The sequence below is a fragment of the Aotus nancymaae genome, unplaced genomic scaffold (genome assembly GCF_030222135.1).
Source record: "Aotus nancymaae isolate 86718 unplaced genomic scaffold, 86718_ANA_hifiasm-v0.15.2.pri h1tg000007l, whole genome shotgun sequence".
Taxonomy (NCBI): Eukaryota; Metazoa; Chordata; class Mammalia; order Primates; family Aotidae; genus Aotus; species Aotus nancymaae.
The window spans coordinates 9410984-9426398 of record NW_026988418.1 but is presented as its reverse complement, the minus strand read 5'-3'; the positions used below and the strand labels follow the sequence as shown (position 1 = coordinate 9426398).

The window sequence follows — 15415 nt, the reverse complement described above, 5'->3', positions numbered from 1 at the left end:
TACTACTGTTTTGGGTGTTATGGTATTTTATCTCCACTTACTCACACTTGAGCATGAGTCTATCTAGAGGTTCAAGACCAGGGGGAAACCAGTATATATGTAGCTATGATACTCCAATGAAATCTTAATGTACTTTACTTTTCTTTTCTTTTCTTTTCTTTTTTTTTGAGACAGAGTTTCATTCCATCACCAGGCGCCAGGCTGGAGTGTAGTGGCCACAATCTCGGCTCACTGCAACTTCCGCCTCCCAGGTTCAAGCAATTCTCCTGCCTCAGCCTCCCGAGTAGCTGGGACCACAGGCGTGTGCCACCACGCCCAGCTAATTTTTGTATTTTTAGTAGAGATAGGGTTTCACCATGTTGGTCAGGATGGTCTCGATCTCTTGACCTTGTGATCCGCCCGACTCGGCCTCCCAAAGTGCTGGGATTACAGGCGTGAGCCACTGCGCCCGGCCATATTTTACTTTTCTTAATCATTTGCTTGTTCCTTGTTCCATTAAGTTCCTATGGCATCACCCTGAAAACTGGTAACAATGATAAAGTATTTATGCTTTACAATAATATTAAGAAATGTGGGAAAGAACACAATTTTTTTTTTTTTTTTTTGGAGACAGAGTCTCACTCTCTTACCCAGGCTGGTGTGCAGAGGCGCCATCTTGGTTTGCTGCAACCTCCACCTTCCAGGTTCAAGTGATTCTCATGCCTCAGCCTCCTGAGTAGCTGGGACTACAGGCCTGCGTCACCACGTCCAGCTAATTTTTGTAGTTTTAGTAGAGATGGGACTTTGCCCTGTTTGCCAGCCTGGTATTGAACTCCTGACCTCAAGTGATCTGCCCACCTCAGACTCTCAAAGTGCCGGATTACAAGTGTGAGCCACCATGCCTGGCCAAGAACATAAAATTTAAAGTTTGGAAAACAAGGTTTCTGTCATGGCTCAAAAACATGTAATTGTGTGACCTGGGATTTCATCTACCTCAAAGGCTTAGATACAGCAGTTGTAAAGGTCAAATAAAGTAATGTGTATGAAAATAGGCCAGTCACAGTGGCTCACACCTGTAATCCCAGCACTTTGGGATGCTGAGGCAGGAGGACTGCTTGAGCTCAGGAGTTCAAGACCAGACTGGGAAACATGGTGAAACCCCATCTCTACAAAACTACAAAAATTAGCTGGGCATACTGGCATATGCCAGTGGTTCCAGCTACTTGGGAGGCTGAGGTGGGAGGATCACTTGAGCTCAAGAGGCAGAGGCTGCAGTGAGCCAAGATCACATCATTGCACTCCAGCCTGGGCAACAGAAAGAGACTGTCTCAAGAAGAAAAAAAAAACAAATAAACAAAAAAAGTTTTTTCTATAAATAATGTGATATTCTCATTTGCGTTTGATGAACAGCTTAATGATATTAACAGGATACTTCTACATGGTATAAAGAACCTAGGACTCAGCCAGGAAAAGATATAAACACAATTCTGCTACTTACTTCCTTATAAAATCTTGGTCAGTCATTAAACCTTTCTAAACCTCATTACTCTTACCTGCTCATCTGAGATAAAAATACCTAGTCTGCCTTTCTCACAAAAGTTATTCCTAGGCTTGAATTTAAAAAAATACACTTGAAAGTTTAAAGACAGACACTTTGGATTAATAACAATAAATTGGCCAGGTATGGTGGCTCACATCTGTAATCCCAGCACTTTGGGAGGCCAAAGCAGAAGGATCACTTGAGTTCAGGAGTTCAAGACCAGCCTGAGCACCACAATGAGACCTCATCTCTACTAAAAAAGTTCAGAAAGATTAGCCAGGAGTGATGGCGCACACCTGCAGTTCCAACTATTCAGGGGGCTGAAGTGGGAGGATCACTTGAGACCGGAGGTGTAGGTTGCAGTGAGCCAAGATCATGTCACTGCACTCCAGCCTGGGTGACAGAGTAAGACCCTGTCTCAAAAAAAATAAGAAGAAGAAATTGCACTTTTCTAATCTAACCCACCAAAGCTCTAAAGCTAAGTGATAAGACGCTATTCTCTAAAAACTAACCCCACCCCCATCACTCCACCCCAAATATTCAATGTCTATTGTTTTAATAGTCTCTAAAATTTCATTATTACCATTTGGATCCCTCAAATCTATACACTTTGATACTTTCTGCCAAAGATGATATTTCCCAAAGAGCTTTAGTAATGTTTGACTATACTGAACAAAATAAAAGATACTAAACTATAATCTGAAGTTACAAAGAAGGCTGTACATACTAAATCCTAGAGAAATAACCAGTCACTCTCTTTCACTTGACCACAAAGCAAACTTCTAAAGGCATTACATAAAACAAGAAATGGGGCCATTCATGGCTGGATGCGGTGGCTCACACCTGTAACTCCAACACTTTGGGAGACTGAGGTGAGCGGATCACCTGAGGTCGGGAGTTCGAGACCAGCCTGACCAACATGGTAAAATGCTGTCTCTACTGAAAATACAAAAATTAGCCAGGTGTGGTGGTGCATGCCTATAATCCCAGCTACCCAAGAGGCTGAGGCAGGAAAATCGCTTGAACCCAGGAGGCTGCAGTGAGCCAAAATCACGCCATTGCACTCCAGCATAGGCAACAAGCACAAAACTCCATCTAAAAAAAAAACACACACACACACAAAATGGTACCATTCACACAGATGGGGAATCACCGCCTATATGTACTACTCATTATTCACAATGACTAAAGCCAAAAAATATTTCCAAAGAAAAGACAAAGGCCAAGTGTCCAAACTGCTACCCCCACAAGTAAATATGCAAGCCAAGAGTCACAAGGCTGGTCCTTGTCCTTTATGTCAACAGTCACCAGCATGGAGATGACTATGGGTCAAAGCTGTCTCTGTCTGAGGCAGCTCCTTCCCTGGGACTCTGAATCTCCCTTTCTATTGAATTCTCACACTATACATAATATATATTGATCCCCACTGTAATAGCGGCACTCTTCCCAGAGAAGGAAATTAACAAACTCTAAGAAACATAACCCAATAATCCACCCCATTGGAAATGGATAGAGAATTGGGTTTTGGAGACAATAACTTTTCAATTAACATTTAAAATCAAGGAGGCAAGATGCAGTGGCTCATGCCTGTAATTCCAATACTTTGGAGGCCATGGCGGGAGGTTAACTTGAGCCCAGAGTTTGAGACCAGCCTAGGTAACATGGTGAGAATTTGTCTAAAAAAAAAAAAAAAAGAATCAAGGAGGAAAAAAAGGTATTCTCTACCACTAAAAGATTATATGTCTCTTTATATAACTCATAATTAAACCCACATAGTGTAACTAACATACATAACACTGCTTGGGGTGAGGGTAAGAGTGGTGAACATTCTAGGGCCTACTCAGAATCCATTACTGATGATAACACCATTGTCAAAGGACCAAATTACAACAGTGAAAGAAGGCACAATAGGAAACAAAACACTGATTATTCATTACAAAGTTATTCTCCTTATAGGGTTAAAACAGAACTTTCTTATGATGCTGGCTCAGGAAAACTGGGTCACCTCTGGTTGCTGTGAATTTCATAGTTTTGTTGCTGTTATTTTTTAAACTGGGCTGTTTCAGCGCTTTGATTACATGGCCAAATAAGTTTGGGGAGGTAATAAGAGATAAGGAGTACTTGTAGTGTTTAGGAGAGGGTTAAAGTTTGAATTTGTTCTAACACACCAGTAGAGATAGAAAATAAGAAAACAAAAAACTCTACCAATATTTTTAAAGGGTAAAAAAAAAGTAAGGCATGGATATGTAGGACATGGAATACAAAAAATAATATGGCAGAAACGAGTCCAAATATATCATTAATCATAATAAAGGTAAAGAGACAAATTTATCATTACAAACAAGACTTTTTCTTTTAAGAAAACCTACTATATGCCATTTGTAAAATATACCAAAAGCAAATTGATATGACAAAGTTGAAATAAAGGCATAGTTGGTTTCTAGAAAAACTATCAACAATAACAAAAATCTTCCACTGAATTTTTGTTGTTGTTGTTGTTGTTATTTTCATTTTTTTGATACAAGGTCTTACTGTCACCCAGGCTGGAATACAGAAGCACAATCATGGCTCACGGCAGCCTCAACCTCCTAGACTCAAGTGGTCCTCCCACTTCAGCTTCCCAAATAGCTGGAACTACAGGTGTGCACCGCCATACCTAGCTAATTTTAAAAAACTTTTTTGTAGAGACATCTCACCATACTGCCCAAGCTGGTCTCCAACTCCTGGGCTCAAGTGATTTACTCACCTGGCACTCCCAAAGTGCTGAGATTATAGGTATGAGCCACTGTACCCGGCATTCCACTGATATTTGATCATGGAAAAAAAGAGTCTTAATACCCAATATTAGAAATCCAAAGAGGAATAGAAGAACAAATTCAGCAAAGGTTTAAAATATATATATAGAAACGAATTGTTCTCAATAAGTAACAAAATAACACAAAATGGACAAACTCTTAAAAATATATACCTCACCAAATACAAGATGAAAAATAGAAAATTACATTATATACATGAACATTTTAAAAAACTGAATCCTGAATTCGGTTTACCTACAATGTGTGAAAGTGGTTATATAATAAAAAATTCACAAATGTTATATGCCTCAAATAAATTAATTGAGAAAAAATAAAATAATATCAGATGATACAGAAAGGCACCTCAAATAGGTATAAAAAGAATCAAAGGCCAGGCGCACTGACTCATGCCTGTAATCCTAGCGCTTTGGGAGGCCAAGGTGGGCAGATCACCTAAGGTCAGGAGTTCGAGACCAGCCTGGCCAACATGGCAAAAGCCCATCTCTACCAAAAATACAAAAATTAGTGAAGCATAATGGCGGGCACCTGCAACCCCAGCTACTCAGGAGGCTGAAGCTGGAGAATCGCTTGAACCCAGGAGGCAGAGGTTGCAGTGAGCCGAGATCACACCATCACACTCCAGCCTGGGCGACAAGAGCGAAACTGTCTCGAAAAAAAAAAAAAAAATGTGGAGTGAGGGGTAACAAGATGGCGACTGAGACAGTGGAGCTCCATAAGCTGAAGCTTGCTGAACTAAAGCAAGAATGTCTTGCTCATGGTTTGGAGACCAAGGGAATAAAGCAAGATCTTATCCACAGACTCCAGGCATATCTTGAAGAACATGCTGAAGAGGAGGCAAATGAAGATGTACTGGGAGATGAAACAGAGGAAAAAGAAACAAAGCCTATAGAGCTCCCTGTCAAAGAGGAAGAATCCCCTGAAAAAACTGTTGATGTGGCAGCAGAGAAGAAAGTGGTGAAAATTACATCTGAAATACCACAGACTGAGAGAATGCAGAAGGCGGCCAATGATTCAATGTACCTGTGAGCTTGGAGAGTAAGAAAGCTGCTCAGGCAGCTAGGTTTGGGATTTCTTCAGTTCCAACAAAAGGTCTGTCATCTGATAACAAACCTATGGTTCACTTGGATAAGCTGAAGGAAAGAGCTCAAAGATTTGGTCTGAATGTCTCTTCAATCTCCAGAAAGTCTGAAGATGATGAGAAACTGAAAAAGAGGAAGGAACAATTTGGGATCGTCACAAGTTCAGCTGGAACTGGAACCACAGAGGATACAGAGGCAAAGAAGAGGAAAAGAGCAGAGCACTTTGGGATTGCCTGATGAAGAGTTCTTGTTACTTTCTGTTCTCCAGTGTTTTCCATTTCTCTGATTCTTCTTGGTCACATATATACCTAAATGCACAGTCACGTGCCTACATCCTGCCTCGCAATGAGGGAGCATGTACCCCAGGTACATCCGTGAACTGCAGCAGCAGTTTGACTTATTGCTGTTTCAGCTTTAAGGTTGTTGTGTTTCTGTTTTTGATTATGTTGCTTAATTAAAAAAAAAAAGAAAAAAAAGGATCAAAGGAACAGAGATCTTCGAGACTTTAGAAAAAGAAAAGGGAGAGAGCTATTAAAAAAAAAAAAGGTAGAGGTCTTTAGACTGAGACATAAGTGTTGCAAACTCAAATGCTTTAATGGGCCAGTAAGGTAATATGCTGTACTTTATCAAAGTTGAGTAACTATCAATTGCAAAAGATACTATTACTTTATGTAACAGTAAGAAACTTTTTTTAAAAATGCAAAACAAAAATAAGCCCTGCCAATTAAAGTATAACACACCATGAAGAGTAACCCCACTATTTCAAAGCTATTAAAAAGTTGTAAACCTTAGAATCGATGAAATTCAGTAAATATATAAAGCAGCAGAGAATAAAACAAAAGGGGACTGGTAGAGACTGTGTTGGTCAATTTTTCTTTAAATCTCCAAAGGGCTAAATAAAATATATCTATAGGAAGTAGTCCGCAGACCATCAATTTGTAATCTAGGATTACATAGAGACCACCAGAATTTAATTCAGAGTTGATCAAGGGATGTAACTGTAAATTACTATAAGATTTCTGAATCAAGCAATTCCCTCTACAGAATACCTGGAGCCTATAGGAATATGTTGTTAAAACAGACTCCAGATAGTCAAGGAATTCTAAAGATCTGAGGCTGGACTGATTATCCTTGTCTGCAAAGATGCTGGAGTCATCCATAATGACTATAATATTTGAAAAATTAGGTACTCAGGTCTTAACTGCATGGGGATGATCAGAAGATTGATAGGAGGATAGAAATATTCATGAATGAGGGAATGTCAGAAAAAAATGACTAAAAAAACAAAAAATGTAAAAGACTGGTGTAGCTGCAACACAGAATAGGAATATATATATAAGATAGGGCACAGAAGAGGGATGAGTGAGATAAATTACTTAACCTTCAAAGCCATCTAATTTATTGACTTGATGAAAATATCTTAATAAAAACCGAAGAGTACAAACTGAAATTTTTCCTTTATCAAACTTCCCACAGAAAAGAACAATCAAATGTAGATCAACAGAAGCAAATAATTAGGTTATATTTTTATCCATGTCATCATCCTTTTAAAAATGAAATTTTCAAGAAATGGAATGTTTGAAATCTACCTGGCTCTTGAAGATTTTGTTTTTAAAGACTAAAAATTAACTGAATCACATTTTGTAAGATGATCATAATTTATGAGTCAAAATTTGCAAAATAAAAAAAGTCCCAAGAAGGCTTTCTGAATTATAATGCTTCCCAGAACGCATTATGTTGTCATATATCCTCCAAAATAATTCAGTACCCCTAAACGATGACACTCTAAGTACTCTCATTTTTGAACAGCAAAGGCAAAAAGCAAGCAGGGATGGGGGGTGCACAAAAACATTATACAATTTAGTTTTTGCCCGAAGGCAATAATTTTATCAGCACAAAAAATATTTTCAATTCAGAACCTGGGAAATTCCACGCTCTGTACAATGAAGACTGATTATTACATCTGCTTTATGGGCAAATAATGTGGAAATGATGGCACTAAGAGAGTTGATAACAAAAATTTGCTTATGGTGACCAGTCCCTGACCTTTCAAAGTTAAAAGAAAATCATCCCCCATAAAACTGATTAGGAAATAGGGCAAATATAAAAGCACCTCCTTCAATTCACAAGGAACTTAATCTCGAATGCCTCTCCACGTGTAGATGCTTCAAAAGTACATGTAAGATGAAAGCCAATTTTTACCACAAAAAAAGACCCAACTGGAACAGCTTTTCAAGCAAAACAACATCAATTCCTACACCAAAGGAGTCTCTTCTAGTGCAAAGAAAAGATGCTCACACATAATCTCCCAGATGTCCTTTTCCCATTAAGATGTAGGGATGTTGTAGCGTGTGACTGTGCAGCCTGAAACTGCCATAGTTCTTTTTCTACCACATAGAAAGCAAGCTTGAGAATGAGGCCAAAACAAGAGGAAGACACAACAGCAATGAAGCTGAGCAAAGACACCAGATTACCCAACTCTGAAACTCATCCAACCTCTGGACTTCATTGTTGTGAGTCAATACATTTACTTAATATTTAAACTACTCAGAATCAAAATTTCTGTTACTTGTAGTTCAGAGTACCCTAACTTATATACCTAGCCTGCCAATACACCTACTTGTCTGTCCTTGAGGAAGCTACTGAGTTTCATATATCTGTAAAAATGGCCAATAAAAGTCCTCCACATCCTCCACTGCCATCACCCATCCAATCTGTTATTATTTCCTGCCTTTTTTGACCACAACAGTCTCATAATTTGTCTTTTTGCTGCAGTCCCTGCGTCCACTGTCTACTCTCAATATACCAGTGAAGTACAGAAATGAAATAAAATTTGGCCATGGTTATATGACTAGAACATGGCAGAACTATAATTTGAACAAAATAGACAAGGTCTTTGCTCTCATGGAACTAGTTCTAAATGTACTATTTACTATTCTGCCACCTCCCAAGAAACTCTGCAGAGAAACTTGGAGGTATCAAAGTAGGCTATGTCTTGGCTAATTTTCTGGAAAAGTTTTAGGAAATCTATTTCACCAAAAAGCAATTAGTGAGGCGAAACATTTATATGGATTTTCGACTTCAAATCTGAGGTTACCCAGTAGATTACCTTTACTACCAGGCACACTTTACCTTGTGTGTTTATTTACGTAAATCTATCAATAAAACTTATTTTTAAAGCTTTACATTATAATATAACCATTTAAAACAATCTAAACTGCTGCTTTTCAAGTATTAGCTCTGTTTTAGAATGTTCCAAAGCAATCTTCTGGAGAATGAACCTTAATGTTTATTTTTTAAAAATAGGCTGGGTGCAATGGCTCAAGTCTGTAATCCCAGCACTTCAGGAGGTCTAGGTGGGCGGATCACCTGAGGTCAGGAGATGAAGACCAAGCTGGCCAACGTGGTAAAACACCATCACTACTAAAAATACAAACATTACCCAGGTTGTGGTAGCACGTGCCTGTAATCTCAGTTACTTGGGAGCCTGAGGCAGGGGATTCCAGGAATCCCCTGGATTCTTCACTTGAACCCAGGAGGTGGAGATTACAGTGAGCCAAGATCACACCACTGCACACTCCAGCCTGGGCGACAGAGTCAGACTCCATCTCAAAAAAAAAGATAAAATAAATAGGGAGAGAATTTTTTTAAGTATAAGCCTGTAGGAAAAGATCCTCTAGTGCTGTGTAATCTGGCAGTTTAGAATTCCTGCTAGATAGAAACAAAGACTCAAGAGGAAGAGCATCAGTAAACAAGGTAGCAGATATTAGAGACTGACTCAGGCCCCAGGGACAAAATGAATGATTTAACACAAAACGGGAAATATTTCCCATTCAACAAATAGGATTCCCTTTCTGAATCCTGGCAACTAAACAGAAACAAAGATATAAATAAGCAATGCAACTAAATGGGCTTATAGAGCCAGCCATTTTTAATTAGCAGTTACTTGAACATGTATCACTACTTGTGAGAGGTCATCTGAGTACAGTACTGTATAAATACTTCTCAAAATCACCCCAAGAAATCAAGTGAGGAGTCTCATTGAATCAATTGTGCTAACAGGGGAAATCAGTATAAGGCACTGGAGTTTATGTTATGGACTTTTAAAGCTCTGGTCATACTGGACAATTGTGAAAGACTCAGTGGGTGCTCCCTATGGGCTCTAAATGTTTAAACACTATCAAAAAGAAGTACATACAATAACTAGAAACAATACAATTTGTTTAAATTTAAAGTTTATTAATCCTATAAATTTTCTTTCTGAGAACTTTAAAGAAACTAAAATAATGTTAATTCATGATAATTTTAAAAACCTTAGGTGCTTTGTACCAAAAAAAGTGCTTTATAAATAATGTCATATAAACAAAACCAGAAAAATAACTACATTTCATGACTAGAACATCACAGGTTGACTGATTAGCTCAATGATTTACACTAGAATCTTCATTATGTCAATTCTCAAAAACATTCAATGATAGACTAAATAGAAGCTGCTTTGCTCTTTGCTAATAAGACTAAGATGAGATAATTCACAAAGCATGAAAATAATAATCATCAAATTTGGAATGCGTCCTTTTAGTGCTAAGGATATTCATTAAAACTCAGTTGAAGGTTGCCTATCAGTCTATTTTCACTCATTGTTATATCTTACATACATCTTCATCTAACAAACTACCTCAGATTTAAGAAGGAAAAGATGATAGGTAGGTAGGTAAATAAGTAGGCAGGTAGGTAGGTAGGTAGGCAGACAGACAATAGGTGGATGGAATGCATATATGCAAAGTTATAATTTAGAAAAGTTCTTAAAACTATATATAGAATCAAGCATATACTACACATACACGTGACTTAATGAGGGGCAGCCCAGCATGGTGGTCAGGAACAGAATATGTTCACTGTAAACAATCTGTCAGCAGTAATGTCTAATGTCCTAAATTAGGCTTATATCCCATACAGGTCTGATTTAATTGCTCTGTTCACTAAATACAGTGTAAATAAGCCCAAGCAGCATTTTTCTATCAAAACAGCAAGATTTTAGACAAGTTCTCTAATTATAACTATACCTCAAAGAATAAAGAGGAACTTAGCTGCACTCCACCCTGCCTCCTACTTCAAATGAATTAAATAAATTATAACAACCTGTTCAGTACATTTATAAGAGACACTAAAAGGAAGGAGACCAGTGAAAAAGGTTTTCTTTTACTCACCTGTAACCCTCTCCTTCTCAGAATACTGGAATCATCCATAATAGATATCAGACAAAAAAAAAGCCACTCCCCAGACAGTCAACTACTAGTGCCTCTTTACTGCTGGATAAAGAGGCAAACAATTCATTCAGTACACCACTAACCCACTGTTCCACTAAACCAGTTCTCCCTCAGTCCAGCGTAAGTATACAATCACTGCCTCATATTGGAGTCACGTCTTTCTTCACAGGAGTACAGGTACGTCTTATCTGAAGCACTGCCAAATAGCGGAAAGACTTCATATTTGTTTTCATTTCCATGCATGCCCCTTTGGTTGAAATTATTTGAAGTACCAAGAAAAGAACAAAAGGTTCCAGGGGGAAAAATTCCAATCTTTGATATTCTGACTTCGCTGTTTATTAAAAAGGTTTAGCAAACAAGAGAGTCTCCACCTACAGCTAAGCTTATAAAATCCATGTCACGTTTTCCTTTCCAGAAACAAAACCACTCCACATACGTTTTTAAAAAGATGACAATTCTTCAGAAATACAAAGAAAAACACATTATTCTGATGCCTGTATTTTAGACTCAAACTGATATAAAACCAGTTATTGTTTTGACTAAGTCGGCAAAATTCCTTTCATCCTTTGTACAGACAAAGCAAATGTCAGATTCTTTTGATACTGTCAGGGGCTCTTTTGTTTCTTTATCGCTAGACTCGCTGGTCTTCACTTCTTGGACAGTAACGAAAGCCTCTTTCTTCAGGAGCTAAATCATTGCTAAGGTCGGTTTCCCTGCTCTTTTATGTGTGGGAGGGGGCTAGTACACGTGTTGTGAGTTCTGAGCATGGACAAATTCATTCATCTATTCATCACTTACAGTGCTGTCACAGGAAACGCTCCCCATTTCCCCAGACTTCTAAAAGCATGAAAAAGTCTAGTTTTATCCAAGCTTTAATAATCTCAAGAATTGTTTCTTTGGTTACTGGCTGCCATTTTTAAAGTAGGACTTCAGTCAAGTTTAAAGATGCTTCTGTCTCTTAATTCATGGCGCAAAATATATAATCTTTTAGATTTTAAGAGTGAAAGATTGTTCTCATGATACGATTCTGTCCCTTAAACACTCCATAAGCAACATTTAAACTTTACAACTTCATGGTAATTGTCAGAATCTTAGTAAACACAAAGGAAAGTTGCTAATCTTTCTAATAAGTCACACACACAAAATTGTTTGTGAAGGCAGCACTGTATTTTTAGGAAATGGGTTAAACAAATTAAATACAATCATTTTTTCCAAACTATAAGACATGCTATAATAATTACTCACTCTCCAACAAAATTCAGGAGATATGAATCCAAATTTCCTAATATGACAGATAAAGGTATGTATAAAGAACACAATCAGCCAGTTGTACTACCTAAGGTGTAAATATAGCAATAACTAAAGGCCAGATTCAGTCTACACCCAACGAGGAAGAAAAACTGTCCCTCCTATAATTATGACAGCCGCAACCAACAGTCTAGGGCTTGAAGGAAAGTCTATTTACAAGATCTTTTTCTGGTCTTCTTACAACGATTATAGTCATAAGAGATTGCTATACTGCTGAAAACTGCACACACAAAAAAACAGGATCCATGTCCCTTTCATTCAGCAGAAATCTTCTAATCCTTAGCATAACCAGTGTGGTCGTTCATTGTGAGAGCTAATAAATCCACATCTCCACGGATTCCTTCTCCCATCTGCTGCTTTAAACAACTAACGGCTGGATTATGTCTATGGGGAAAACAAACACAAGACCTGAACAGACAGCTGATTTGCACAGGGTATGCTATACACTGTATGAGTGTCCGCAAAGTAACAGGACTTTATATTCATAGAACCCCTCTATCAAAATAGGTTTAACTAACTAAAATATATGTATCAGCAGAGAGGAAGTAGGAATGGTTTCTAATTTATTCAACACTATAGTCAGTAAAAACATAAAAATGATGCTTTCTAAGAAGTTATTCAGACAAAAAATTCAAAATGCAAACTCTTTATTCATTTACTAATTCAAGAATCACCTATCATGTCAACCACTGAGATAGGGATAAGGAAAAATTATCAAAATCAACATTACCCATAAACTAATAATCCTACTCTAGGGGAGCTCAAATCCAATGGGGAAGCCAAATATAAACAAGTAATTATGATACACAACATGAGAAGTATGCTACATCAAAGGTATGACAAAGTGCTACAGGAATGTCAAGGAAGGCTCAATCCATTACATTAGGAAGCCTACAAAAAGGTTTCAAGTGGAAGTACCATTCGTGCCACTGCACTCCAGCCTGGGCAACAGAGCAAGATTTTATCTTAAAAAAAAAAAAATCTTCAATCAGTCTTCACTATCCAAAAAATTAAGTAAAAAACTTCTCCCCTTGGCATTCAATGCACCCCATAACATGGAAACAATAGATTTTATCTTCAATAATACCTTATTGTAACTTAGCCTTCCAATTGGAAAGAACAAGGCACTGTTTCCTGAACACATCCCATCCTTCCCCACCTCAAATCCTTTGTGGATAAACAAGAATATAACCATCTACCTTAGAAGGTTGTTGAAAATAATAATTTATGAAACATGCACGAATGAGATACAACTTTTTTCAGTATCTCTAACACAGTAGTGTGTGACCTGCTCAAAATTTCCTGCCACAACCTGGTTTCCTTAAAGCTTGTTTTGTTCTAAAAATTTATACAAATTTTGCATTTTTCTCTGTAAGATAATAAATCTTTATTTGTTTAATGTTACAACAATATTTGTAGTTACTGATTAAACTGTAGGAGACAGAAAAAGAGTAACCAGAGAGGTAAAAGGAAATCAAGACTGCAAACGCTATTCAAGAAGCCAAGAAAAGAATAGTCAGGAACTGAACAAATGCTGCCTGGAGGCCCATCATTAAAGAATGCCATCTGGGCCGGGTACGTGATTCATACCTATAATCCCAGCACTTTGGGAGGCCAAGGTGGGTGGATCACCTGAGGTCAGGAGTTCAAGACCAGCTTGGCCAACATGGTGAACCCCATTTCTACTAAAAATGCCAAAAAAATTAGCTGGGCGTGGTGGCGGGCGCCTGTACTCCCAGCTACTCAGGAGAATAGCTTAAACCAGGAGGTGGAGGGGGCAGTGAGCCAAGATCACACCATTGCACTCCAGCCTGGGTGACAGAGGAAGACTCCGTCTCAAAAAAAATAAATAAATAAGAATGCCGTCCAATTTAACCGACTTGGAGTTACTGGTACCCTCTGTAAGAATGGTTTCAGGAGTGAAGGAGTGGTAGGAGCAGAAGCCCAACTCCAATGAGTAGTAGATGAGAAAATAAAGACAATGAATCCAGACAACTCTTCTAGCTTTGGTTTAACTCTCCATGCCCTTTGCAGCCAAAGTTCTCAAAAAAAAAGTTATTCTTGAAAAGGAAGGGAGGGGATTCAGAGCATGAACAGTGACAGAAGAAGGAATATTTCCTCCACAACAACAGATGAAAAAGAAAAAGCAGGTACAGGTAACAAAATATTTGTAACTTTAGTAGTAAAGAAGCTAAAGAAGCTTCCATATTATAGCTATTTTCTCCATGAAATGAAAAGGAAATCAGCAGAAAGCAAGGAGATTCCAAATTTGAGTTGAGAAAAAAAAAAAACTGACAGAGATAATGGAAAGAACAAGAAAACATGCTGAACAAAAAGTAGAATTGATAAGCAGTGCTGAAGACTGACTGACATCATTTAGCATTATTTTATAGGCCCACCAATCTGCTCCATTGTGTGGCTTTCTTCAGTAGACTACAGGAATTCAAAGGCAAAGTTTTACCAGACAGCTTTACCAGATAAATTGACCGAAAAATGGGGCAAACAATTTATGACATCGACTAGAAAGAGTAACAATGGAATCTAAGCTAAAAGGGGAGGAAAATAAAGATTAAAAGACAGGAAGAAAAGATTTAATAGAGGTGCTGATAAGTCTGAGAACTGGTATACTTTAAGAATAAAAATGTGGAAGCTAAAAAATTTATCATGTTGTAGTGAGGAGGTTACCTAGAGTTACAATTTTAGTGAAGGACTAATTCAGAGGTATGACAAGGCAGAGAGCTAAGTGGATTAGAAATGATAATGGGGTCAAACAACTACACCAGGATATTATTGAATGGATCCCTCTACATAGTTGCTGAAAGTAACAAAAACAATAGCAGGAGTTGAGAGGAGTAGTAAGATGTTTATTTTATTGAGACTGAGTTTCATTCTTGTTGCCCAGGCTGGATTTCAATGGTGTGATCTTGGCTCACTGTAACCTCCGCCTCCCATGTTCAAGCGATTCTCCTGCCTCAGCCTCCTAAGTAACTGGGATTACAGGCACCTGCCACTATGCTCAGCTAAATTTTGTATTTTTAGTAGAGATGGTGTTTCCCCATGTTGGCCAGGCTGGTCTCAAACTTCTGACCTCAGGTGATCTGCCCGCTTTGGCCTCTCAAAGTGCTGGGATTACAGGTGTCTGCCACAGTCCTGGTCAGGAGTAGTAAAATTTATACTTGATGATAGAATCTAATATGAAACAGGAGGAATAATTAAGCTAGTAAACAGCAGATAGGAAGGGAAGGTTTTAGGCATAAGGACTACCAAGAAAAATTACCCTAATGGCCATATATGCATTGATTCTTGCTTGAGATTTAAAAAAAAAAAAATTTTGAGATGGATTCTCACTCTGTCACCCAGGTTGGAGTGCAGTGGTGTGATCTCGGCTCACCGCAACCACCGCTTCCCAGGTTCAAGTGATTCTCC

The 15415-nt window shown here is 38.2% G+C and overlaps 1 protein-coding gene and 1 pseudogene across 5 annotated transcripts in view; one reads left to right on the top strand and one right to left on the bottom strand.

Annotated features, from left to right (window-relative positions):
- MAST2 (microtubule associated serine/threonine kinase 2) overlaps nucleotides 1–15415 on the bottom strand; it is a 232577-nt gene that overhangs the window by 136162 nt on the left and 81000 nt on the right. The window contains exon 1 of one of the 5 annotated variants that reach the window (XM_012434555.2): nucleotides 10622–10684. The exons of the other annotated variants lie outside the window; for them this stretch is intronic. Within the exon in view, the coding sequence (XP_012289978.1) occupies nucleotides 10622–10660 (39 nt within the window). The 5' untranslated portion in view covers nucleotides 10661–10684. Of the gene's footprint in view, nucleotides 1–10621; nucleotides 10685–15415 lie in introns of those variants that run through there. 5 annotated transcript variants of the gene reach the window in all.
- LOC105705016 (SAP domain-containing ribonucleoprotein-like) lies at nucleotides 5023–5761 on the top strand (annotated as a pseudogene).